This window comes from Poecilia reticulata, linkage group LG13, assembly GCF_000633615.1.
Source record: "Poecilia reticulata strain Guanapo linkage group LG13, Guppy_female_1.0+MT, whole genome shotgun sequence".
Lineage (NCBI taxonomy): Eukaryota > Metazoa > Chordata > Actinopteri > Cyprinodontiformes > Poeciliidae > Poecilia > Poecilia reticulata.
The window spans coordinates 12,677,996-12,705,532 of record NC_024343.1 but is presented as its reverse complement, the minus strand read 5'-3'; the positions used below and the strand labels follow the sequence as shown (position 1 = coordinate 12,705,532).

Below are 27,537 nucleotides of genomic sequence, written 5' to 3'. Positions count from 1 at the left end.
GTCTTCATACAAAAAAAATTTATATCTTAACCTTAGCCTTATTTTAGTACTAAACCAAGTCCTCACCTATTAAAAAGAGAAAAATACGTGATTTTATTTGATCGCAGGGTCATCGCCATGGTGATGGGAGGTCTCCATCAGTTGGTGTGCAGTCAGTTAAGAATCCTCACAGGAATAGAAAAACAGAAACACAGCCTGACACTCACTGTTAACCACATGCTGTCATGACACCCCTTTGCCCACTCAGATTTTATATATAGGCCCCACCCGATTGCACCAAACCAATCTCATTCTATTCACATACAACCGGCAGCAGTAAATGGAGGCTGTCAGACACTGTGTGAGGATTACTCACTGCATCACAGGGTTTTTCCAACCAGAAAGAAGGATACAAGGAAGTAGAAGAGTTGTTTTATGGGCAAATTAAAATTCAAAAATTTTACAGTATCACTGTGGACAATGACTGATATTGTGTTACCAGATCTAATAATCTAAAAAAAACGCTAATGTGTGAATTACAGAGAATTTGTTGCTACAATGGCAAATGTTAAAGGAAGGATGGCATCACGACATTACCGTGATTCATACATCTTCATAGCGGGAGCAGAAAAACATGAACTGGACCTATGCACAATTAGGTCAGTCATAAAACTTACAATGGGAGTACTGATTTTGTGAAATGCATTTTTTGCACTTTTACAGTAAAATAAGGAACAAAGGGAGATGAAGTGTTAATTAAAAGGTTCTGAAACTACCAGCAGGGTCAACAAAAAGAGTCAGACTGGTAATTAAGTGTCTGACAGTCTGAGGAAGGAGTGTTATAGATGGGCAAAAATGACTTCCACTGGAGCTTGCCTCCACCTACACACCCTGTGCCCTTGCAAGTAACATAGACTTCCATTAAATTGATATATCAGCTCAACAGGGAAGTCACAAAATAGAAAATGAAAAAATGTTGACCTGAAAACTGATAGAAAATACACTTTCCAGTGTCACGATGTTGCTTAAGTTGGGAATCCTCCCATAGTGCCCAGTAATAATAACTTGCTGAGCCAGTATTCAATAGCATGAGAGAAAAAATTTTCACCCTTTTTGTACAAATGCAATCCAAGTTTCCCAATGCAAGATGCGACTTGACTTATTTTGTTTACATCACTGGTTCCTCAGCCTGATTCTCAGAGCACACATCATTTTTACTTCTGCATTATTTGGTATAAATCCTAAAAATAAATGATGGCTCTTGAGCAGATCTCTGCTGAATGAGAATGCAATCTGCAGGTAATTTGTCCGTTTGAAACAGGATGCAGAAACATCTCAAACCTGCTACACAGCATAACATAAGGAGAAAGGTTTATTTAGACATACTCTACTATTTCCAATTCTCCATAAATTTTTACAGAAGGAGAAAATCCAATTTCTTCAACCTTTTTTTTAAGCCACGAATATCTCCCTTTGTGTTGATTCGTTGCCAGGCTGGGTCAAGGACCAGGTCAGATTGTATCAAATGCCAGGCTAAATTTCTCTTGATTTTATTTTCAAGTCGGTCATAAAAACCAGACATGCGGTTTACCTTGCACTATATGCAAGGTTTACATTTCTGTTATTGGCATATACAATAGATTTTTCTACAATGTTTTACATTTCCACTGGTTTTCTAATTTACAAATAAGTAATTAATAAATTAATAACAACAATAACTGAATAACATTTTGCCGAAAGAGAGTGGATCTGTTTATTAAATTTAAAATAAAAGTAATTTCTTCCAGTTTTCTACAGGCTGTTTGATGAATGATTTTAGGCAACCAAAATTAATAAACGGATTCTGTGAAGTTTTTTTAAGACTAAAAAAAAAAATCTTTAATTTCAAGTTTTTAATGTCAAAGTAGGTTAACCTGAAGCTAACTGGGATCCATTTGAAAACTTGCTAACCCTCTTGCAGTCCACCAGGACACCCCCGCTTCATTTTGTGCACACTGTACATAAGGTATTTTAATATTAATAATTGAGCCAATTATGAAGGCAGGCAGCTTAAATGGCTTATATATCAAATACAAGATTTTTGAAAGCTTGTTTTAGAAAGTGACTACTGTAAATAAACTGTGGAAATTTTGGGCTGTTTTTCTGACTTTCTCAATTGCTTTTGCAGTAATTCCAGAGCTTAGATACGGACTCCATATGGAAAAGAAGGTGTCAAGATTAACTGGTTGTGCTGAGCAGATAAAGGAAATTATTAAGAAAAAAATTAATTATGATTTATTTACATTTGCAGCTTTCATGAAATGTAACCACAGCTCAGACACAAGTAAAAAAATGAATAAATTACATAAGTAATATTTTGTATTATATGCTTCTAATATAACTACACACAAAATGTCATTTGTTTGCACATGTACAATTTTAATTTCAATCAGAAGCTTACAATATTTTATATACTGTTAACATTACTGAAGAAATTTGAACTTCTCTAAAATTGCACTTTTGAAAAAAATGAACAAAAGTAGAAGTTGGCTTATAACAAATGTTAGAGATCATGACATATAGAGAGATCTTGCCAGGGATTCATAAGGCTCATATTGAAAAATGGATAGTCCCTCAAATAACATGTTTTTGACACAGCTCCTGCTTGTGCCCTGTTACCATATTGCAAGTGAAGCACATCATGTCCAGATAACTTTAAAAGTAAAAAGTAGCCTCAATTTGTATTCTTGTTTGCTTAGTTGCATATCAGGCTTTCCATCTACATGAATCATTTGCTCATTTGCAACAACTCTGTGGTTTCAGACCAATTTCTTTGCAAGAGGCCCAAAGAGATGGAAAAAGATAAGTGTGGAACTGAGTGACGGAAGGACATAAAAGAGGGTGAAGTGGGTAGATCAGGAGATGATGGAGAGAGTGAATAAACTGTAGCAGGATAATTTTGCTGTCTTGACCTGTATACCTGAAAATAAAGGCCTTTTTCCATGTCGTAATGATTTCTATATGACATGGAGGGAAATGGAGGGCGAAGTAAATATCACAGAGGGTGTTGAGGTGCCGTCAACCAGCCTTCACTGCCTGTGTCCAGCAAATTGGCCAGAAACTGACAGACAACTCTCTCGGAGTACAGTCAGCAATAAATCTGAAAGTTTTTTATTCTGTTTTTTTTTTTTCAACCATTGATAAGTAAAACGGATGAGCGGAACCTTAGAGATGATCTATGTCATCTGAATGTGAGGCTGTGGAGATATTAAAAACGTGTTCAGAAGAGCTGAAGTTAAATAATGTTTTCTATCAATTCTGTGTGGTATAAATATAAAAAGTTTGTGAAAAGTTCAAGTTCATTTGACCTACGAAAAACCAGATTTTCAAAGTAAAATGTTTCAATCTGCTTTAGCGGAACTTCCAAATGTTAAGATGTAACCAAAAATACATAAAATTAAGCTTATTAGTTTAGCATGGATGGCTTAATAAGCCACATCACATTTGAAAGTGCATCTTGAAATCATATTTTATCTGTGTTGAAGATGAATGTTCTGTATGCTTTCATTCAGCACAATAAACAATCAATAAAAATCTGACAAAACAGTGAGTCAAACATAGATTTTTTTTAATAACAATAATATTAATTCAAATGTACTTTGTTGTTTACTTATACAATGATTATCAGTGGCAACAAAAATCTATTTTAAAGGCCGGATGTTAATTTTCGTCTCCCCACCACAAAAAGCCATATCCCAGTTCTTTTCCCCGGCACCGCTCCATGGTGGTTGCACAACCAAGAAGAGGTAAAAGAAAACAATAACCATACTTTTCAGAGCTGTTTGTTAAAAAATAAAGTGGTTTCTCCGAGCTTTCTTTCATTTCAAGTTGGCTGTCTTTTACCGCCCGGCAGGGGGGTGTCGGACTGCGGGGAGTCAAACTGCGGTGACTTTTGTTAGTGCCACACTACAAAGGCGGCACACTGTGCCCCACAAAAGACTGAATTTACTTGTCCTTCCACTACAGCATTTTAATGCTTCTTCTGGCTCACCACGTTTAATTTTGCACAGGCTTCTGAACTTCATAGCCTCCAACTCTATATTTTTAGCACAGAGTTACTAGTGAGAAAAGAGCAGATTAGATGACAGCAGAGAAGAAGCAACATTTAGTGCCTTGCGTAATTGTTCACACCCATAGATTTTTTTTTTCACATTTTGTTATGTCTTAAACATAAACTTCAATGTATGTTCTTAGAATCTTATGAGATAGAACAGCAGAAAGGACAGCATAATGGTGTTGTCGAAGGGAAAGTACATCATTTTCAAAATAATTAAAAAAATTAAAAAACAGAAAAGTGTGACAGACATTTGTATTTAGAGTCTTAAACTGATATCGCTGAATAAAATCCAGCCCAAGTAACTGCCTTAAAAAGTTGCTTAATTAGTAAGCAGAGAATATCTGTGTGCAATTGAATCATTGGAAATTAGAAGAATTGAAAATTTTCAAAGCCAAGTGATTTTTTTAAACAAATAAGCATGTATAAAACCAAATTATATTGTACAGCTCTTAAATCGAGCATAAAATAAAATGAAAGATAAGATAAACGATTAAATGATCTCTCATGTCCAGAGAAAAATGACTAATATGAGCCAACTTGTAACATTTTAAGGATTTTTGGAAATGTAATAGAATTTACACAAGATTTTTCTAACTTCTCACCCTCCTCTTTAGATGTAATTGGAGTTTAATTAATTCTCTGCTTACTGTTCATCCACCTCATAAAAACATAGCACTTTGAAGCCTTCACTCAAGAGAGGCACTGATGATAAAACTGCATTAATGGAACACCAGCAGAGTCAGAGGAAAGCCTTAAATGAAAGACATTTATCGTCTAAAAAATTAAAATAAATAAATAAATTCTGCAGCAACCATTTTCTGTCTGGAGTGAATAAGTACTTCTAAATAAAATCTTTAGCAACACAGACTAATAAATCCAGCCCACTTAGTAGAGAGAATTGAACTCATTCCAATTCTCTCTCAATAAGTTTATGATAACTCATCATCACTTTCCTTTGATCAAATTAAAGCCTGAATACTGCCACTCTGGTGAGCGTCGGTCCAATTAGGGTTCTGAAGATAAATCTAAGCTGCAAACAGATTGGAAACGCAGCATTCAGTGGTAATTTATATGTTGATGAGCTGCTGTTGTGACTGGAATTTGTTTTTCTGCTCAGGTCATCTGCGCTGAAAAAAAAAAAAAAAAAGAAGAAGTAAACAAGCACATTTGCTCATAAGTGTGTACAATCTCGCTGTAGCTGAAGTCGGTAATTAAAGTGGACAGTTTTGATTATCTCCCAGGAGCGGTGAGAGGATAAACATTCCTTCTGTAGGCAACGTTATTTTATTTATTTAGCTAGCACTCTGCTATTTAAAAGACTCTGATCAGGGATATTAATGAGGATTTTTTCATTCATATCTTTTCCATGGCATTAATCTACAGCAGAGCATCTGTGTGTGAGGAATGTACAACAGAGAAAACTGGTGTTTCTTTAATGTTAAGGTTTACTTTTGCATTTAAATGGAAGAAAAAAATAAACAAAATAAAGTACATTTCATAAGCCATACACACACCGTTTTGACATAATTCTGCAACCATCTGTTATATAATCTTACAAAATAACACAAGCTCATTAAATAACTTCTCATTTTCTTACATATGTTGAAGATAAATTAATAAACACAGCTTCCTTTCTTATTCCTAATATACCACACAGGCTAAACTGCTTGTTCTTTTCTTTATGCACATTATCATTTTCTAGGGGATCCATTATACATCATAATAAACGTTTGCTTTGCTGTAACAAAATCAGCACATAAATAAATCAGCAGCTTCAGACACATTTACAAAAATACTTTTGATGGTTTTTAAGATGCCTCTTGCCACTCTCAAGGCTTTGGGTTTCTTTATTCTTAGTAAGTGCAGCAATTTCATCCAAAGTCTACAAACAAAGCAACATTCTGGACGTTTACGTGTATCTCATTATGTATTCTAGAGCACAAAAAAGTGCTTTTTTTTTTTTTAGAGCAAAAAAGTGCCTTAAAACTGGTATATTTTTGATGGTGATGTTAAAATCTGATCTGTTGATTTGCAGGTTTTATAAAATTGGAATATTATTGAAAAGTTATTTTGGATTAATATGTGGAACATAATGAAGTGTTAATACCGTGTGTGTGAATAATATATGCACCTGTAGACCTGTGAATTATTTTCCAAATGTTTGTGCATTTTGTAGTGTATATTGCTTTAGAAATGTGACTTGTTTTTTTTTACATTTATGTTTTGTGTGTAGAGAACTTAAACAAAACCCGTGTAAATTTGAGAAAATGAGAATATCGTTGGGTTGTACTGCATTAATCAACAATAACAGTCTAACACAAACAATAACAATATAATGACCAAATTACCCTCAGAAGAATGTTCATGATCATAATTACATGACACTGTTTAATGGAAAATCCAAAACACACGTCTCTCCGGGTGTGTTCTGACAAACCAGATGTCTAAGTGGTGTCTGCACAATAAATGCAAATCTGTTTATTCTGAATCACATAAAAACAATAAGCAAACAGGGCATTATTGTTCTAAAGCAGGAGTCCTCAAATACAGGTGTGTCGGGGGTCAAACCTGAACTGGACTATTTTACACTTCACACCGAATCTCTGAAGCACAGTTTGAAATTTATTAAACTTTCATTCAATGCTTTCAGTGCTTTTTGGCGTTAGGGACACTTGAGATTGTTGCTGGTGCCCTAAAGGAAAGCATTCACTGTGGGCCCTGTTGAAGTGAGAGCCGCCACTGGCAACAGCTGAAACAAACAAACAAACAAATGTCCTTTTTCTTTTTTAAGCATTTACTTTAGAAAATATTTTTATTCAAAAGAATCCTGACTGTATTTAAAATGCAATCATCTAACTTTAACCTAGACATAAACTTTGGATTCCTACATTGAAAAACATAAAGCTCAATTCTTCCAGTGCAACTATTTCCATAATGTTTTGTTGGCATTTCAAAGGTCATCTTTTAAAATGATTAATAACAAGAAAAGAAAGCAGACTTGATACGCATGATGAACAACTGACAGTTTGCAGATTGCCAACCAAAAACACTTTAAAACTACGAATCCCATCACTGATCTTTGTGAAAGTTGGTTAATCATATGCTTATCCTATGTAGAGGAATCATGATCTTTAGGTGCACCAGTGTCAGACCTTGCAAAAGGTTTCATGTTTTAGGCAACTGCAATTCAACAAGATTCTCTCTTCGTGACAAACAAACGCCTCTGTCATCACCATATCATCAAATAAACCTAAAAGCCCAAAGCTTGTTGAAATAATGCTGGGGGGAGGCAAAGGGCATGGCATCAGGATCAGCTGACTTTTTTAGAGCGAGACAGGAAGGGTGTTTTGATAACCACTGAAATGGTTTTAAATGTTCAGTCAAGGGATTTAAAATATCAGAATCTGTATTTTTTTCCACCAACTAAACAGACGAGCATGTCCAGATTAAAGAAATGTTAAAGCACAGGGATTACATGTTCAATTTATTAGAGTGTATTTATGAAAGTGAGTTAGCCAAAAGCCTTTTGAGAGGAAAAACAAAAATTAAAAAACAGTTTAAACTCGTGGCCAAATCTGATTTTGATAAAGAAATGAATGATTTTCTTTCCCGAACAAATTAATTTAGTTGAAATGCTACATTAATTCTGTGCTTATGATTTTATCATAGGCACACTATTAAATACAACCTTTGTAGGCTTCTAACACCACTGTGTTCTATTTAGCCTTGCAATTTGTTCGATAATTACCATTTTAAGCTTTCTGTATTAAAGAGACAATAAATTAAATCAAGTTGTCAGAGAGTGAGATAAATCGTAGCTTTCTGCAGAGGCTGCAGCGCTTCACCCAGGAGGCTCCTACACACAGTGAAGTGCTGCAGTAAGCTTTTTGTTTGTCTCTGAACCTAATCTGTGCACCATCAGTGACAGCAGCAAACAAACCATTTTCTCCAGATCAGTTCAACATCAATGCAGCTGCAAGATTCCTACACAATTCATATCTGCAGATTTGTATTTTCATATATCTTAAGAACAATTTTTCACATCTGAGTAAGATCCTTCACTTTAAAGTTACAAGGATAGCAATATGCTTGCATTGCCTGCATGCTTTAAAAATAATGTAAAATGTAAACTGAAAAAAAAAATTATTACAAGGTTAAAGTCCTCTTCAAGAAAAAAAAAAGGAATTGATTTTGTGAATTTGTAATTAGACTAACATCAAACTCAACTCATGAATAAGGGCTAAGCTAACCTCTGTCACCTTTATACAAAATATGTCACCGATAAGAAATAGTCAGCAATTAAATTGCACTATACAAAACTTAATTAAAAAAATGTTTTTTACTGACAAATATTTTTAGATTTCTATGTTTCACACCCAGACAGAACCATTTAAAAGTGCCAATCAACTTTGCAGCAGTTCCACATACAACCTGCCACTTTGAATATGTGCGCACTCCTTTAATCTAAAAAAAAAATCTTAGAAAACAGAACATGAGAAAATGAATGGAAAGACAAATACTTTTCAAAACCAACCCTACATGATGGTTTTTGTCACATGTCGTTCCTTGTTTTATGTGTTCTCTAATCAAAATCATATAACCTTGTGTTTATCAGCCTGCCCCTCCCCTCGGACCAATTAGTTTAATTAATTTGTCCTTATTAACAGCATGACATAATTTTACATACTATTCAAATCAATTAAATATGATTACAGCCAGGAATGAACAGTAAAAATGTGATTAAGGTATAAAACAAGAGCAAGAAAATAACAATGAATTTCAACAAATACAAATTAAATACAAAGCAAAACAAAGTTTCAAGCTTTCAATCCACCATCCTTACATCCTTAAAGAGGGCTTGTAATAAGAGTGGCAATTCTGGATGATTTATAAAACCTCAGATGTGGACCTTGTATACATATAGATAATATTGCTTCTACACTGAAAAATATGAAATATTTATTTAAAATGTATCCAAAACAATAGAAACAATTTACATAATTTTTTTTCTTCTATTTTTTAAGAAACCACATATTTTAACCCACAATCTAGTAAACTAGACACCTCTTACCCCTTTGGCACAATAATCATATTAATAGCAAGTATCATAATATTGTTCAATTACAAGACGTTTGAATAGAATTTGTCACTCACACATTCAGCGTAGGAACACAGTTTCTCTAGTCGTAACACATATTTGTACTGTATGTTATAACAGCTTAAAAACATCAGATTTTTTTTCTCTCTTTTTTTTCTAACATTTGTTGATATGTAAACAAATTGTCTTTCATCTTGACTCAATTCATTTAAACAAAAACAGGTCTGTCTTTGCATGCCCTTGTTATTTACAAGATCGCTTTTTGTCTGAGTTTGTTCTTGCCGGCTACAGTGGAGCGCAAATGTTAAGCAAACATCAGACAGCTTCTCCCTCACAGCAGACGAATGCACACGGTGCAGAAAATACATGGAGACGGTGGTGGACAATATGTCACAGGAAACACTTTGAAGCACTTATTTTTTGTTTTGATAATTGCTTTGAAATTTCTTTTAAATCGAGTCATTCTGAGACATACTGCAGTTAACCGAACTAAAGGTAAAAATGCATGTATTGTGCATCTGAACCATTGGATGTTTCCTTCCATCCATTTTCTTACACCCTTGTCCCGTAGTGGGGTCGGGAGGGTTCATTGGATGTTTGGTATTGTTTTTTTATAAATTTTTTTTTGTTGTTGTCGCTGACACAAGCAAAGGCCTCGTCTCTCAAGAGGGGTTGTGTGGAATGCATTCATCTGCACGTCTCTCCTGCTGCAACCCAGGAAGCAAGCGTTGGCACATGTAAATACATTCGCTTTAAAGGCAGCCCCAGTTCTCTACAAAGCCAGTTTGCTCAGACATCTACAAAAAAACGTGTCCGATTATGAGACAGTTAACTCTCCAGGATGTATGACACAGGACCAGGCCTGAGCTGAAAGCAACTGACATAAAATCTGAATGTAAGAGAAGAGATTTGCTTTTTCGCTGAGAGTGAGCTGACAATAATTACACAACAATGATTTTTGTTCCCTCAATATAAGCATCCTGAAAATGTCCTCATGTAGACATTCGAGGGGTACTCACTGTCTGCTGGAAAATGCTAAAAGAAGAGAACTTTTATTTTGAAAAACTTCATAAGCAAACTGGGACTATTATTTTCAATGTTATCTTTGTCGGCAAATTCAATTAACTCACAAAGTAACCCACACATTCTTTAGGCACAACCAACTGAAACACAATTTAAGCCGCAAGTCAAAGGGATTACAACTACAACCTATTAATTTATGTTCCACTTAACATCTGAAGAGGTTACCCGACAAAGCCAGAGAGAGAGAGAGAGAGAGAAGAGCAGCTGATACACACAGAATACTGTGTGATGACTGGAGGGGTCGTCACAAGACTGAAAACAAAACATCTAAATTTCTTATTGGTATATGGTTAGGAATGGGCTGGTATGATGAAAAAAAACTGTGGTTTAAAGTAATAATGTGAATGTTTTTTGTTGTCTAATTATTTTTTTAGTTCTGATTTATTCAAGTGATTTCACAGTAATATCACATATTATTATGCTAATAATTAATAAAAAGCTACTGAACAATAAGTTTCTTTTAACACTGATGAAACTCTGATGGACAAAAAAAATAAGTACCAATCACAGACTGAACTTGGCTTTGAAAACTCACAATGTGCTAACTACTTGTAATCAAAAGTTTTTCTTTGTTGTTTTGAGTTCCCAGTTGGAAAAAAACAAAAAGCCTTTTCCCAAAGAAGAAAAATCTGACATTGTGTTGTCAAATGTCCATTTGTGAACGTAGCTTTAGTAACATTTAGAGCCAAACCAATGAGCAAATCCCAGAAAATTTCCAAATTGCAACTACAGCATGCACCACCCTAGCCTTGACTCTGCCTCACTCTCAGCAAGATAGCAGTTTCTCCCCCCAAATAAGGAAATATATATCATGGTTTCAGACGATATTCATGTCAGTGGTTTTACTCTTGATTGTGAACATTTGCCCTTACTGCTTTTTATTGAACTTGTGATAAAAGACATAATTTCAATGGAAAAATGGGAAAAAATGCATAACTTTAATTTGTCTTTTAAAATTACAAAGATTGTTCAACAAATTACTTTTTACAAGACTGAAACCACCAGCTTAAATATGTCAATTTGTGCTCCACTACGAATGTTAATGACTTTTATTCTAATTTCATTTAAAGCACTGTTTTAGATGAAACAGGTTACTGCCACCTGCTGACATATTGTATCTGGAAAATGTCGTGACTGGAATCCAGCAAAGCCTTTCAGAGTGTATTTCTGAATGACACGTATTAGCGGAAAAGCTTCGAGGACGGATCCTTCCCAATGATCCACCTGAGTGAGAGCTAAATACTGAAAATGTTCACAGTAAGAACGAGGCCTGGTCTCGCCACACCCCCACTTCGTTCTCCCCGTCTCAAGTTACAGGCGTAGAGCTACAAAAAGATTTGGTCCCAACTGCCTCAGGAATAATGTAGAAAATATACATTCAGACTTACTAGAAGAGTAGAAAATATGAAAACACACTGATGTGATGAAAGCTGAACAAAATTAACTAAACTTTTGTAACAAAATGTTTTAGATTAACACCGTTTTAGAATGTTAACACTGTTCACACAATGCACTTTAATTAGACACTAATTGGATTTTATCACTGAAGATAAAATGTATGTGTCCTATAAATCCACCGCTATTCCTCACACACTTTATTTATAATCGTGTGCTCACACTTTTGTCATTTGTGTTAGCAAATATATTTCGGTATGTGCCCTTTGTAGCTTGTCCCTTTGTAGTTCTTACAGGCACTCTCTACTGCCATACTCCCAACACCTCTCCTTCTCTGAGAAACAGTAAAAACACACTCAGGCCCACTGAAGCGCACACACAGAATCTGTAATTAGTTGTCAGCCGAGTTACCGTAAGGCCACTAGCCCAATCCAAATGACAGAGAACCTCCAGGAAGAATTTCTGCTGTTACTGAAACACCTCCGAGTCAGAGCGGTCCGTTTTCAATTCTCACCCAATAAAGACGGAGAGAAGATACGACACCCTGCCGGCCTCTAGTACACGCATCTCACTGTAAACATGTAAACACAAACACAGCTTGGTGTCTTCACCAACCAGCTCTCCACAACGACGTCTCCTCGGGTTTTGACTCCAAACGGTGGTGAATGGATTCCAGTCTGTCCGTCCTGTTTGATCTACGTTTTCCGGATCATCACCTCTCCCTCACAGTGAGGAGGAACTCTGACTGTAGTTTCTGAGAGTCAGTCTGGTGTACCTAGGTGAGGGAGGAGAAGGGGGCGGGTGGTTGGGGACAGGAGGGACAAACAAACCAGTCTCTGAGATCTGGGAGCCACTGCTGGATCCCAAAGAGTCACGGAAGGGCGAAGGAGGAGTGAGAGCGATGAGCTCCTCTTCCAGCTCAACCCTCCTGAGTGGGGAGTCGGGGATGCAGGCGACTAGGCTTCCTCTTATGGGGGAGAGCGACGGGGATGTGTGGGGATGAGGTGGAGGCTGAAGGGGGTAGGGCGAACGAGGGATGGAGTGAACTGGACAGCCGCCCCGGTTGCCCAGACTGGGCTCAATGTGGGGAAGGGGCTGGACGTCAGCGTAGGTGGTGAGGGTCGGGGGCATCGGGATCTCCCGGGGCAGCAGGTAGGGATCGGGGGGGTGAGCGGCGGGGGGAGTGTGTTTGTGCGCGTGTGTCGGCGAGGCGGAGAGCATCATGCTGTTGAGCTCCGTAATGTTGGCGGTGAAGCGGTTCACCACGCAGCTGATCTGATCCATCAGCGAATTCTGGCGTGGCGGTGGACGGTTGTCCATGGCAACCAGACGCCCATCGCTCCCAGTGGCAACAGAGCCGCTGCTTGGAGGCCCGCAGCTGCTGCTGCTGCCGCCGCTGCAGATGCTGCTGGAGTACTTAGAAATGCAGGCCACCTGGGACTCCTCCCCCAAACTGGCTCCTATCCTCTGGCTGACGGTGCTGATCGGCGACGGCGTCTGCGGCTGCGGCCGATAGGTGATCGAGTAGTGCTCTTCGGCTTCTGAGAGCTCGTAGAGAGTCTTGTCTGTGACGCAGTCAGGATGAGTGGGCAGGGAGGACATGGAAGAGAGGGAGGGCAGAGGTACATGCGGAGGCAAGTTGGATCCCCCGGAGTACCGCTCCTCAGAGGTTTTGGAGAAGGGCTTAATGACCGCTGTCTGGTTGTTCTCTTTCTTCTTGATGTGGAAGGACAGCCGCTGCCACAGGTGGTTGCCTCGAGAACTGCTGCGCTCTGTCTGCGCCCAAGACACCGATTTACCATTGGAGCTGCGGAGAATTACAAAAGCCGAGAAAAGGAAGAGGGAAAAGTGTTTAGCGCCGGGATCTAGATGGGAAAATTCAATATTCTGTTCATTAGCTTTCCAAGCCTATTTAATAATTGTGCAAAGTAATTACAGATAATAAATAAAACATTCTGTGGGAGCTTTGTGCCAACCACATGAATCAGTTTCACTTTATATGCTGATAAATTTTACTACTTTTCTCTGCCTTAATTTTTTTCTTCACAAGATCTCATGTCTTGTTTTGCTTTTTAATCGCCTTTGCTTCGCCTCGGTTGCAGAGATTTGCAAGTATACCCTCTGACATGTTGGTCAGAGGGTACACATACACTCGTCATTGTCATGGATTTCATGCTAATTTTGGACTTTTATTGATGGTTTGAGTAATTGGAATGATAAGATAGCCTGCAACTTGTATGGAATTTAGAAATAATAATTTTCTTTGCAACTTTGTATAAAAAAATGTATCTATATATTACACATGGACATAATACACATAGTTATATCAATTTTAATTTCCTGCCTTTCTAAATTTGCTTTTAACATTTATTTGCCAGACCCTTCAGGGTTTTTTTCCAGTCAGGTTTTTCACCTGAGTTCAAGAGATCTGTCCTTCGATGCCCCTCTGTCTTTTTGTCAGGTTAATTAGTGTGATTAATCTAAAAAGGAACTCCTAATTAAACCCCGTGCCATCATGACTGGGGTAGAGATGGAAGAACTCAAATCCCCTTTGAATGAACATGCAGGACGGGGCTTATAGAGGTACATGCTGCATACTGATCTAGACATTAATCGATTTGCTGTGGCATCTGCAGTGTTTAGCTCAAAGTTTGACTTTAACGTCTGGTGAAGGTAAACCAACTTTTTTTTTTTCAGCCGTTCAAACATTTGGTATAAACATTGATCAAGCATTTCTTATTCCTCCAAGTCTGCTAAATTATTTTCCATTCGTGTCTGTTCTGCCTGCTCTGACAACGGCAGCATCTCAAACACAACAGTTTCCAGCCCTTTTCTGAGGAGACAGACAGCCCTGCCAATTACCACCACCCACAGAGGACGATAGGACCAAAAGAGACGTGCAGGGGAAGAGAGAGAAGAGAGGAGCATAGACATTTTTTTACAGGGGTGTGATTGAGATCTTGCTTGCCAAGCAGGGTGAGCTGGAGCAACCTGCTGACAAATGAAAACGTGTTCCAGTCTTTTCTCTAAGACGGGGGGTTATGCGTCACTCCTCTTTGAGTCCTTTGATCGGTTCCCTGTCACTGTGGATGGCCTGAAGAGCGCGAAGTAAGAGGAATAATGTCCTCTCTTTCTTCCCATCACCACAGCTCTTCATTTTCTTCACCATCCATCTTTTTCACTGTTTATATTCCCTCTTCTGTCCTCTCCCTCTCAGTATGCCGTCGCTCCTTCTTTGTCGTGCCTCCATGAGGCAATTTTCCAAAGTTCACAATGGGGTCAGAAGAAAAGGCAAGCAGATTCAGGAGAATGCAGGTAATCAATCTCTCGCACAGCAGGAACGCTTTCTTAAGTGGGTCTATTATAAAGATGGCGCCTTGGACTGTAACTCACGAGTACCGCGGCATTAACCTGGACAGAAAGGCTCTGGGTATGGGTGGAAAGCGGACTCTCACACACAGATATACCTGAGGGTCTCCCCAGTAGAGCCTCTACGCTTAAACAGGTTAACCAGACTGGAAGAGCGGCTGGCAGCTGAGGATGACTTCCCATCTCCCACATGCATCCGGACCACGGTGCTGGTGGTAAAGGCACTGCGCACGTTTCGCTCTGGCTTGGCCAGAATGATGTACACCTAAAATGGAACAGAGCAATGCATTCATAACTCTCTATTACAGTTTGATGCCATTTCTCAGATTAAAGCTGTTCCTTTGTCATTTTCACATTAATACTGAGGAGTCTCTAGTCTTACTTTCCTGACGCAAAAACAAATAGGAAGGTTAGATTAAATAAACAGATTTTCTTTTCATTTTGTTAGGGTTGGTAATAACTTCGCTAATGTAATGCAAACCTGTTGAGTCTTTCCTGTCACAGTGACCATTCAAAACTACAGACACATTTACACATCAACAACCAGATTTTAAGCAACTTGAGGTTAGACCTGTGATGTTGTTGGCAGAGTATGGGATTTTACTCTGCCAACATTTATACTCTGGTATTTCAATACATTTATTGATACACCAGGAAGGTTTTTAATAAATATCTAATATCTACCAGAAAACTGAAATGGGTCATAATTGGGTCTTGTGACGTGAAAATGATGGTGGCCAAGTTAACACAAAAACCGTTCACAGAGGAATCCACGACTGAACAACTTGGAGAGATTAAACAGGAAATCTACAACAGAGCTCCCTCTCTATTATGCAACTGCAAAGTTTTTATTTACATGTCTACCAGTGGCAACAGTAACCGTGGGTGACACAATTAAACCAAAAATCCATTAAAACATACGGTAAAACATTATTTTCATTTTCACCTTACCTTGGGTACAAACATGCAGCACAGAGCCACAGTGGCACTGAGGCTGACACTGAAGCACATGGTGATGATTTTATAGTTGGAGCCAAAGTAGATGGGAACAAACGCCAACCAGATGATGCAGGTGGTGTACATGGTAAAAGCAATGTACTTGGCCTCATTGAAATTAGCTGGGACATTGCGGGTCTTGGAAAAGGAGAAAAAAAAATCAAGAATCAGTAAATATGTTGAAACTGTTTTTTTATTTCCAGTTTGTTTGTTTGGTTTTTTTTTGCCTTCTTTAATGCAGAAGTGTAATAGCCACTTTTAGCTTTTGTCAACAAGCCATAGAACTGGAATGAATATTGATGCAAGCTGTTTGCCCAATGTCCTGGTACTAAAGGCAATGGGCTTTAAGACTTAATGAACATCTAGAAAACTCTTTATAGGAGAGAGAGGTTAATCAAGTGGCAGTAAACCTAAAACACTTGTCAGGATAATGTATTCAGTTGTTCTGTTCGTGTCTATTTTCTTACAGAAAAAAAATCTAACTCTGCCCACATAAACAGCACAGTAAAAATAAGTGCATTCACTGCTGTTGATAAAGTTTTACACACCAAAACTTTCAGGGTGCTTCACCATTTCTGTTCACTTTTTGTGTCTGACGAAACATCAAAACACAGGCGACTGGGAAGGGAATCTTTGATTAAAGTCTTTTACTGACGATTTGGCAAACAGTGGAGAGTCTCCTTGACAGCCACCCACCATGTGCATGCTGCTCTGGACTGTCACTTACATGCAAGTCAATGGGTCCGTGAGGACACTGGTGTCCTCGTGACAGTGAAGGGGATAAACTTAATATATGTGGATGTAAGTCTTACTAAAAAGCCAATTCAAATTCACAGACTTATGCAGAAAAATATGTCAATTAGATTAATATGGAATGTGTTATCCTACCAGATAACACATTCCATATTTTTTCTACATTACAGAAATATGAATAAAGATCAAAGTAAACAAAATTATCCATTAAAAGGGAATTTTTTCCCAGGTGACACTAAAAATTCAAAACATTTTGTTAGCTCACTACTGAAAATGGGAGTTAATTTATTCCAGATCAACGCTGCATGTTCTACTGCATACTGGTCTTAAAGAGAGAATGTATCTGGAAAGAATGCAATTATAATTAAAAATGTGTCCATCTGTGGTTTATATATTGTTTATATGGTTTCTCCACAACACGGTTTAGTGCAAATAACACAGACTTTCAATAAGCAGCGTCCTATTTTCTGCAAGAGCGTGACATCATATGACAGTATCCACTAACAACACTAGTTTAGACTGGTGGATGTTGTAACCTGTCAATGCATTCAATCTATAATCCAAAATATTTTTTATTCTCAATATTTTGAGTCAAAAAATAGTCTGCCGATGTGCAACTTATTATTCGCCTCTGTCTGATCTGTAGTGTTGAAACAAACATAATAATGCATCTGAATACCTTCAAATGAATAGTCACAACAGGATAGATACCAATGATATTTTTGTTCATTACAGAAACAGACAGGAAACATCAAAGACAAACCTTAAAGGCATAAAAGGTGCAGCTGAGGATCAGCAGGCCATTGTATCCCAGGGGGGCTACCACTCCGAGGTTAGTGGTGTTGCAAATAAGGTTGACCTGGCGGATGCTAGGGTAGTCGTTGATCACCTGCAGATAGTGAGAGGACAGAGATGGGACTAAGCTAAATCCAGGTTGTATCATACACACGTACATTAAATCTTAAGATCCCTAGGTCTGTTTCTTTAGTCATGTTACCGTGCTCTTAGTTCACACATCTGCAACCTACATTCGGCGGCTCCATGAGGAAAAGAGCCACAATGATGCCCAACTGCAGCAGTATGAGGAGGAAGGCAATGATGAGCTGGGCGCAGGCTGACATGAAGCGAGGTTTCTTTGTACAGATCTTCTTTTTGCTCCCCGCCAGGATCCGAGCGATGCGGTTCGTCTGCAGTCGGATCCCAAACATCATTAATATATACATCACTTACTGTACTGGAGCAATTTTTAAACTGTCTGCTTGCGGTATTTCTACACAACTGCCTCAGTTTCAGTGGGAGGAGTAGTGGCTCCGTCCTATTTCTCACCTTGGTAACAAGTGCAGAGTAACTCATGGCAGGTGACAGTCCGATTCCTAGTCGCTGGAGGTAGCAGTGGATCACGTGGGGCTTTGCAATGAGGCTGAAGGTGCACAGATATCCGAGGCAAATCCCTGCTAGTATAATGTAGCACAGCTCCCGGCTGGAGGATTTCACAACAGGGGTGTCCCGAAAACTTGCAGACACAGCCAAACAAACATTAGATATGATAATGGAGACATTAAAACAAAACCCCACAACAATTAAAATATACAAAGATGGACAATAACAAAGTGGAAAAACTAATTCTGGCATATTTTCAACTTCAGGTTTGAAATATTTCTTCATTAAGAAAAATTCTTACTAGATAAAAACTGCAGTGACAAAGAAGGTAGCCATTAGTCCAAGGCAAGCAAATACCACAGCAGCTATGGGTTCTGGATCCCCCCATCGCAGGTACTCCACAGGGATCGGGTCACAGCCTGGAGAGAAACGGTGCAAGCATGTGAAGATGGAATATTAGAAGCAAACTTTAAATTGTTGTATGAATATGAGATAATTTCAAAGGTGTTTCTGTTTTAACATTTGGCTTAATATTCCTCGTCTTTTCCAACGGTATTTGTACATCGCTAAAGTTTTAAAATCCTATGTAATTTGTGTTAGCCCCATCTAATCTAATACTCTGAAATAAAATCAAGTGCAAATTATTGCTTGACCTATATGCAAACAAATATAATGAAGGAAAACCACCACTTTGCATTACTCTGAACATAATTAAACTGATGGTGATTTTGCAATGCCGGAAAAAAAATTGCTAGATGTTGTCAAAGTCTTGAGACTAGGGAAGAGGTTCGTCTTCCAGGAGGACAAACACCAGTGATATACAGCCAGAGCTAAAATGAAGTGATTTAGATCCAAGCATTTGCATGTGCTAGAGAATGACCCAGCCAAACTCTAGACCTAAATCTAATTAATAACCTCTGGCAAAAATTAAACATCTGTGCTCACATATGCTCTCCTGTCAATCTGAATAAGCTTGAGCTACTTTGCAAAGATAAATGAGCAAATATATTTGTCTCTAGATGTGCTGGTGGTTTATGTTTGCAAAGCACGTCCACTAACTTTCTTTCTCTTGCTCATCTGTGTTTAAACAAATCTGTGACTGATTGAAATTCAGCAGAGTTCTTGGTGTTTAAAAAAAAATTTAAAAAATCAGTCAAGACTGTTCGACCAGCTGACCAACCGATAGAAAAAACTCAATAACAAATATTTCTACAACTGTAACTGTTTCATAAATATGACGTTCCTATGAGTTTGAATTAGCTTAAAAAGAATGGTAAACAACATAATTGAGTGGTGCTGCTCTTTGTGACATACAAATATATCTTAATAGAACCTTAATCTTCTCCTTACTCCTGAACACTTATCACAAATTTTTCTTCCTCCATTTATTTCCTTATTCCTCCATAAATTATTCTGGCCTTTAAATATCCCCTAATATCTCCCTTATCTCTCCACTCCCTCTCCCATCCCACCTTGTTACCTAATTCTTTTCCTCTCTATAGCTGTCTTCTCCATTCGTGATGAGATAAAGGTGCATTAATTAAAGAGACAGCTCTAATTATATTGCGTCTTTATGCTGGTGGACTTTATCTGGGTACTTCTTGGGCCACGAGTAGAAAACCAACTTTCTTTTCTTTGACTTTCAAGCTAGTCTTGCTTTTTTTTTCTAGAAATACAACAGAGTTTCTACAGAGGCTGAATTATTATTATTTTTTTGTTTTAGCTTCAATTTTTTCAACATGGTCAAGGACGTTCATAAAATCAATAATGAAATTTGGACCCAGGTAATGAGTATTAGAAATTTTGCAAGCAAGGGAGTGATAAAAAAAATAAATCAATCAAGTGACAGTCTTCTGCAAAGTTGTAAATACGCATAAGTTTCTATTTTATTTTAACAAACGATAATACAGCCCAAACACACACATAAAAACAAATGTAAGTTCTGTCTCAAAAATACTTTGGAAGAAGAAAACATTATATGTGACAAAAATTATATAGCTCTGAATGCAAGGCTGAAAGTCCTACGACATGCCTTCACACCCTTTGGCTATGTCGATTGCCAGAGTTGCAGGAAATTGTGAACTGGTATATTTGACCATAAGCTGTACTGGTTTGGGGTTCATTGAATCAAAAGTTTTGATATAAACTCAATCAAGTCTAAAAGGCTTAGCCATGATTGGAGAGGCTCAAGTCCCACAGCAAATCCTCCTTTTTTCTGCTCCTTTTCCTGCATATGTCACAGCCTCCATTCACTTCACTTTACCCTCATTTCATCTTTCTAAATTGTTATTTCTCTCCCTCAACTGTTGTATCAAAACCTATTCTCCACCTCTCCGTAGTTTCAGATGTATCTGACCTCTCTCTCTCCTGTCTCTCTCTCTCTGCCGGTTCATCCTTGCTCTACCTTGTCTCTTTGCTCTGCCTTTTGATTTCTGAGTCTTTTAGATTTATTTTCGATTGGTCTGAGTTTGAAGGATCAAAATGTGTGGAGTTGAAACTAGAAAACGGTGTGTTGGTTTGATTGAAGTGCCCCTGTTTACAGTCATGGGAAAAATAACATTTCCACCACTGTCAAGCCATTTATTTGAAAAAGTCCATCCTTGTTGCTTCCTGGATGTAAGAGCAATTATCTGTAAAAGCAGGCATTTTGACCTTTTGGTGATGTGGAGCATATAGCTCCATAACCCCTCCCAGCAATCTGGATAGGGTTATAAGGCTACTTTCAACCTATCTGAGTAGCTACAGGCTTCAGCTACCATGCTGAATATTAAAGGTCAAGGGAGGACAATAAGAAAAGACTTACCCACAGGACGAACTCCTACCTCCGTTTTCAGCGTCACCCCACAAGAGTGGAGGAAATGTGACATAAAATAAATTGGCAAGTGCCATATTTCTCTTTCCTACTATCAATTTTCAGCTCAGCATTGGTTCAGGATTTGAGTTTTGTGATGCTTCGTTTTGTGACAGTGACACTTCATTTGAATTTTCAGCAGGGCCTGATTCATGTTTTAATCATCAAGCTCAGCGAGGAACATTATAATGAGCAGCTGAGAGCACAACAAGACAATATCTCAGTTCTTCCAACGCAATAAAGGTGGAGTGAAATTCGCTGGGACTGTAGTGTTTTTGAGTTAAAAATTGAAAGCCTCTCTTAATACACAATAATTAAAACACTCATGACATTGTCAGTGACAAGTAAAGCAGATGAGAGAGGCAGAGGTGAGTCAAAAAAGAAGGGTCGTCTCTAATGTGTGGTTGGTGCAGGACTTTTTAATTTACCGTAACAACACACTGGATGAGAGGACTCTCGTCTCAGCGCAAGTCTAATTTAAATTGCTTAATCTTTTCTGCACCCCCACATGCAATCACCCACATTGAACAAGGACTTCTTTGTTACAACATTTTAGTGTCTTCAAGATCCCCGCCTCTTGCCTAATGACCCGTGGACACAGGTTTCAACCCCCCTGTGACTCTGCAAGAATAAGCGATAGATGGATAGCCAATGGATGGATGAATGGATGGATGAATAGTATCTTCAAGAACTGAGCAAGTGCAGAACCACAGACATACAGATGCTGACCTGTGAGGCCATCATTAGGCCAGGAGCCAAGATTACAGGCTTGACAGGTGTATTCATCAAACACAAACTCGTTCTCTTTGCACAGGGTGCACGTCCAGCAGCAGCTCACTTCACCCTTGCGGATCACCTGAAACAGAGACCATAAGCATTTTTTTTTTTTTACTACTGAACAAGTCCCCGTTTAAATACAGGGATTGAGTTGGCAGGAAAGTTGTTTGTATTTGCCGACATGGCAGCTAGTATGCAGTGGACTCAGTATACTTATGTAAAATTGAGCCTGTGTCAAGCCAAGCAGAAAATATCATATTCCTTTGAATGAGGGAATCTGGGAATAAGGATCACACATATGAATAGGTAGGGGATGCAAGAATAGGCTAAGGGCAAAAGTGACTTAAGCTATAGGCTTGAATTATAAACCATTTGCTTAGTTGATCATAGATATAGATATCTGCACATGATTCCATTAGACAGTTTTAAAATCCCTTTTATGACCCAAGATGTAAAATTTTGTGATGCACATTGAAAATTTCTTCTGTCTGCCTTTTAATATTGCCAGGGTATAGCAACCACTGCAAACCCTGCAAAATGAACACTTCTTTTACTATAATTTTTTGTCCCATTTAAATCTTTCAAAAAAGCATTTAACGCCATCTTACCTTAATTTGCCCTTTGTCACACGGTTCACTGCAGACCGATTTAATGATGGATTCTTTGCTGGACCAGATTTCATCATCAGCTATCTTCAGTCCACTGTTGTCCCAACTACCAACATTGATGTAGTCATAGTAGTCCCTCCCCATCTTCTTGAAATTCATTATTTCATACCTATTTATAGCAATAAAAATGTGTAGTGAATGACCCACTGAGAGATCAAAGAGGTAGGTTATAGAAATTATGCTGGATATAAATCACCCAGCAACTTTGCCTACCTGCCAGGTGAGTCTCCATTTTCATCAAATAAAATTCCCTCTCCAGACACGCCAGTGAAGTTGGTTTTCATCAGGAAGTCCAGCAGAGTAGCACCGTCTATTGGCCGCATAGCATCACAAAGGCCCTGTAGAAATGTTATCCATTAGTCTGAAGTATGCAAATGAATTCAAATGATTGCACAACATAACCATGGTAGTATGTAATTATTCAACTTTATGGGACGATTTCCATATAAACATAAACGTATTCTAATAGACTGACTGGCAAAAACAGGGACAAATGAACATACCAGCCTTCTTAATAATGCCTACAAAAAGAGGAAACATGCTACGTTAAACTAGTCATAGAGCATTATTAACTGATTAGTTTAAAAAAACCAGAGAAAAGATCATTGATCTCACCAGAGGTCATTGATCTCCAGGATCAATGATCTCAATGAAATTGTGGGTTTTTTCATAAACATTCAAAGGACAACATCCAGATAGATGTCTCGTTGAAAATGTAGTTGGTTTGATGATGCATCTTCACTTATCTGTTCATAAAATTGAAGCATATTATAACTTATTTAAAGTTAAGAAATATCGACAATGCTGTTTGTAGTTGAACAGTTTAACTAAGGAGACCCGTTGCTGTTTGTGTTGAGGGAAATAAACATTTTATCTGTGACAGACTTTCTGTGACTTACTGGAGGTTTGTTTAAATTAAATCGACAGCCAGTGAGTGGTCACTTGTTAAAAATCCGCCTGCACATCTTTCCAGCAAAAGAATTATTTATAAAAAAGACATTATGAGGCTGGTAAACATGCTTCCTTATACCCTATTGCCTTTCTGCTTTATATTTAAATGATGTATTAAGTTCATGTAAACAGCATTCCACCATTATTATTCTATACATCTAATACTGTAACATGTTTAATTTCATAACAACACTGCCATTAAATCTTGAGCATGAGAAATGCAGGTTATAGATGCTACAGGAATTTATATTTTTAGGGAAATGCAATTAATAGCGATATAAGAGAGTGTGACAACAGCTCCCGCAACCATAAGGGAGCTGTTGGGGAGAGTAGCACTTTTATCTCTTTAATAATCATTATTGTAGTGAGGTGAGCAGAAGAAGTAACCTATGTCAACAGCAATTTACTAAATGAAGAACAGGAAACTCAAAGTGGAGTTCAACTAACCTAAATCACAAGGAAAAGAAAACAGAAACAACCTTCCTCAATCATCACTTCCAAGCTTCTCCTAAGTAGGAAAATGGTTCAAACTCTGGTGGTGGACAAATAAAAGACCATTTTTAGAATGATTACAGAAAAGATCCAGTTTAATTAGATGCAATTGAGGATTTTTAGCCTGTGTATGTAAAAAGACTGATGATAATAGTATAGTGAATGAAAGCCAAACTCCAATTGGCAGGAAGAACACCCACTTCCTGGAGCTTACTCTGGTTGCACTTCACTCTTCACAGACATGGTTTAAAATCTGAAAAGCTCTTCCTCATTGTATTGGGGGATGCTTTCTGACTTTTTGTCATACATGCAAAATGACAAAAAAAAAAAAAAAAAAGGGCCATATGGGAATAAAGTCTGCTGGAACATAGGAGCAGTCTCCAGAGAGATTTTTGCACGGTCTGTTCAGGTCATGACTGATGAGTCCACTTTGCACAACAATGCAAGCTAGAGAGGCAAAGGAGACACTGCTGGACTCTCTGCATGAACTAAACGTAGCCAAATTGGAATTTGAGAAAGAGCTTAGACAGTGAAACACAATTATCTACCCACTCAGCTTTTTCTGTACTGCTTGCCCTGGTCCCTCGTGTATTTCTTTTTCGACTGGACCTACCTGATAGCCTGGGCATAGAGAACGTTGCATGTTATGCAGCCCGAATGCCATTGAGTAAATAGCATTAATGACAAATCCCATCTTGGTGTCCTGTGCATAATGAGTCTGCAAGGAATCCCTTCCTGTAAAAGGTGCACAGATAAATAGATAGTTAAAGCGGAGGAGGACTGACCATCGCACTGGACGAGTGTCAGTCCTAAATAATTTTTTTCTAACATCAAAGGGCCCTTTCTCCTCTTCCTCATCAGTCACTCCCCACCTCCACATTGCATTTCTGCGTCTGCCTGTGTCCTGTTCTTTTGTAATTCCCGTCCCATTTCATTAGGATAAATAAGAAATGACTCCCTTTGATGCAGCTCTGGAGTACTGTTTAGCCTATGAATGAAGTGAATGAAACAGAGAGAGAAGGGGATGGCATTAAATCAAAATATGACAATCAATGGAGGGTTCATTCTCAAGATGAACCTAAAGGTCATGTGCATCTATGTGGTGTGTTTGTAGATGTTTGTCAAAAAGTTGCCCCTAAAGATAACCTGAGTTTTCACCCATTCATATTTTATGGATAAAAGTTATCCAGCCCAATCTGCATGAAAGAAATTGTTCCCCTTGGGTGAAATTGACTCGTATTAACAGTATTTGGTAACAAAGTTTAATTTCTCTTGAGACACCTACGCCTGAGTACGACCCAACCTGAAGAATCAATAAATCACTTAAACCGAACATTTCTGACAACATAAAGCAGGATAAAAGGTCTTAACATTCGATAAAAAACTGAAGAGAAGCAAAGTCACTGACATCTATTAGGAATGGACTAGAAATAGTTACAAAGCCATATTGAAGGCTTTGAGACTCCACAGTGAATCACTACGAACCATTGGAGAACCTGTGGAACAGGGGTGGACTTGCTCCACCAGATGAAAACTACTGGATGCTCACACATTTGCCAAAAACGTATCTTGACATTTCCTCAAATTATTTCATATCTGGCATCAACGGTGATTATTACATTTAAGGATATTTACGTGGTCTAGCATTATTGAATGAATTCTGCTCTATACAAAAAAAATTAAAGGAGAAGGTCTGACCTTCGGTGGGTGACTTTACACTCCACTGCACTCAGATGGTGGCGGCCTGGCCTTAAACAAGCTGCTCCAAAAAACCCTCCAATACCAGTGAAATTAAAACTATTCTGCAGAGAAGAGTGGGTCAAAAATCTCCACAGAAATATAAAAGGCTCATAGCCAGTTATCACAAGCACTTGATGGCAGCTGATGATGCCAAGGATAGTATCAGTGTTTTCAATTTAGGGACCAATTACTGATTCACAAAGCAAAAGATGTGAAAAAAAATTACAATCTTTTGTGTTTACCCAGGCGTAGTTGGTAGAGCTGTTGCCTTGCAGCAAGAAGGTTCTGGGTTCAATTCCCAGCCTGGGGTCTTTCTGCATGGAGTTTGCATGTTCTCCCTGCGCATGCGTGGGTTTTCTCTGGGTACTCCGGCTTCCTCCCACAGTCCAAAAACATGACTGTTAGATTAATTGGTCTGTCTAAATTGCCCCTAGGTATGAGTGTGTGTGTGCATGGTTGTTTGTCCTGTGTGTCTCTGTGTTGCCCTGCGACAGACTGGCGACCTGTCCAGGGTGTACCCTGCCTCTCGCCCGGAACGTTAGCTGGAGATAGACACCAGCAACCCTCCCGACCCCACCAAGGGACAAGGGTGAAAGAAAATGGATGGATGGATGTGTTTACCCAGTGTAGGAGCAGATGATAAATTAATATATGAACCACCTGGCGTATAGGTGAACACTGAGGAGATGTAAAGAGTAAATAGATGACCTTCACAATGATCAAGGGTGGCTCTGACTTTAATTCATCTGACAAGTTAGCAATCAGCGTGTCAAAACTACCTTGGTGTATCACCTCAGTGGCTTAAAGCATTAGCTCAGCCTATACGCCAAGCAATATTCTGAAATCAGAATTTCTTTGATGGCCTGAAACATTCAAGTGCCTTCTGTTTTGATATTTTATTTGTGTCTCCACTTACTCTCACAGGTGCGGTTGTACTTGTTGCTCTCCTGTGGATGACCTTTAAGTCTGCAGTGAAACCGATGCTGCCAGAACTCCGGAAACCAAGGATTCCTGTGGTTGTTTTCAGGACGGAGCTTAAGGTAGTAATCATCAAACCATTTCACGTCCGCCGACTGCAGCTTGATGGTAATACCCCCGGCTGCTTCCTCGGCATAGCCTTCTGTCACGTCGTACCTGTCTGCCCATCCGTCGCTGCGAAGAAAAGGAAAGGAGAGAAAAGCGGCAATGATTAGCAAGTCTAAGCATTCAAACGAGGGTATGCAGTATGCTGCTGAGGATATAAACATACAATGCCTTACAAAGTTATTCAGATCATTTGAACTTCACATTTTTTAATGTTACATCTAAATATTTTAATGTATTTATGATACAGACCAATACAATGTAACACATACATGGGAACAGGAACAAAAAGGATTGATTATTTCCAAATAGTTTACAAATAAAAATTCTGAGCGTGCGGCGTGCATTTGTATTCATCCGCCTTTACTCTATTAACCCTAATCCTTTGCAGAAACCAATTGTCTCCAGAGGTCACCTAGGTAAAGAGAGCCCACCTATGTGTGATTCATTTTTCATCTCAACAAAATCCAACAGTTCTGTGCACATCATAGAGGAAATAAAACAGCATCACAAAGACCAATAAACATAACCAGACATAGAGTGAAAAGAAACAAAAATAGAGCCGTCACTAGAGAATCAGAAGACATGTAGGAGGAAGAGATTACATCATGATGGGCCATGTCCAAAATTCAACGGATCACTTACAAACGGGTTAAAACCACGAGGCACATACACACCCACACACATGCACCGCCAGACTCTTGGGATGATCTAGGTCAAAGTGGGTTCGTCTGATGCTGCTGATAAAACACCAGCTATATATGCATGTAAGCACCTCACAGTTCACCCCCACAACACATTTAGACGATATAGTTTACATCTTTAG

At 38.5% G+C, this 27,537-nt stretch overlaps 1 protein-coding gene across 3 annotated transcripts in view; it reads right to left on the bottom strand.

The window, feature by feature from the left end:
- Positions 1-3,569: 3,569 nt before the first annotated feature.
- The window catches only part of grm5b (glutamate receptor, metabotropic 5b), a 76,333-nt gene continuing 52,365 nt past the window's right edge, over positions 3,570-27,537 (bottom strand). For all 3 annotated transcript variants that reach the window (XM_008425499.2, XM_008425498.2, XM_008425500.2), the window contains exons 7-18: positions 26,545-26,780; positions 24,502-24,623; positions 22,659-22,783; positions 22,386-22,554; positions 21,730-21,856; positions 18,451-18,568; positions 18,096-18,282; positions 17,798-17,956; positions 17,533-17,658; positions 15,972-16,154; positions 15,119-15,285; positions 3,570-13,458 (exon numbers count right to left, since the gene is read on the bottom strand). In XM_008425499.2, coding sequence (XP_008423721.1) covers positions 12,375-13,458; positions 15,119-15,285; positions 15,972-16,154; positions 17,533-17,658; positions 17,798-17,956; positions 18,096-18,282; positions 18,451-18,568; positions 21,730-21,856; positions 22,386-22,554; positions 22,659-22,783; positions 24,502-24,623; positions 26,545-26,780 — 2,803 coding nt within the window. In that variant the 3' untranslated portion in view covers positions 3,570-12,374. The remainder of the gene's footprint in view (positions 13,459-15,118; positions 15,286-15,971; positions 16,155-17,532; positions 17,659-17,797; positions 17,957-18,095; positions 18,283-18,450; positions 18,569-21,729; positions 21,857-22,385; positions 22,555-22,658; positions 22,784-24,501; positions 24,624-26,544; positions 26,781-27,537) is intronic.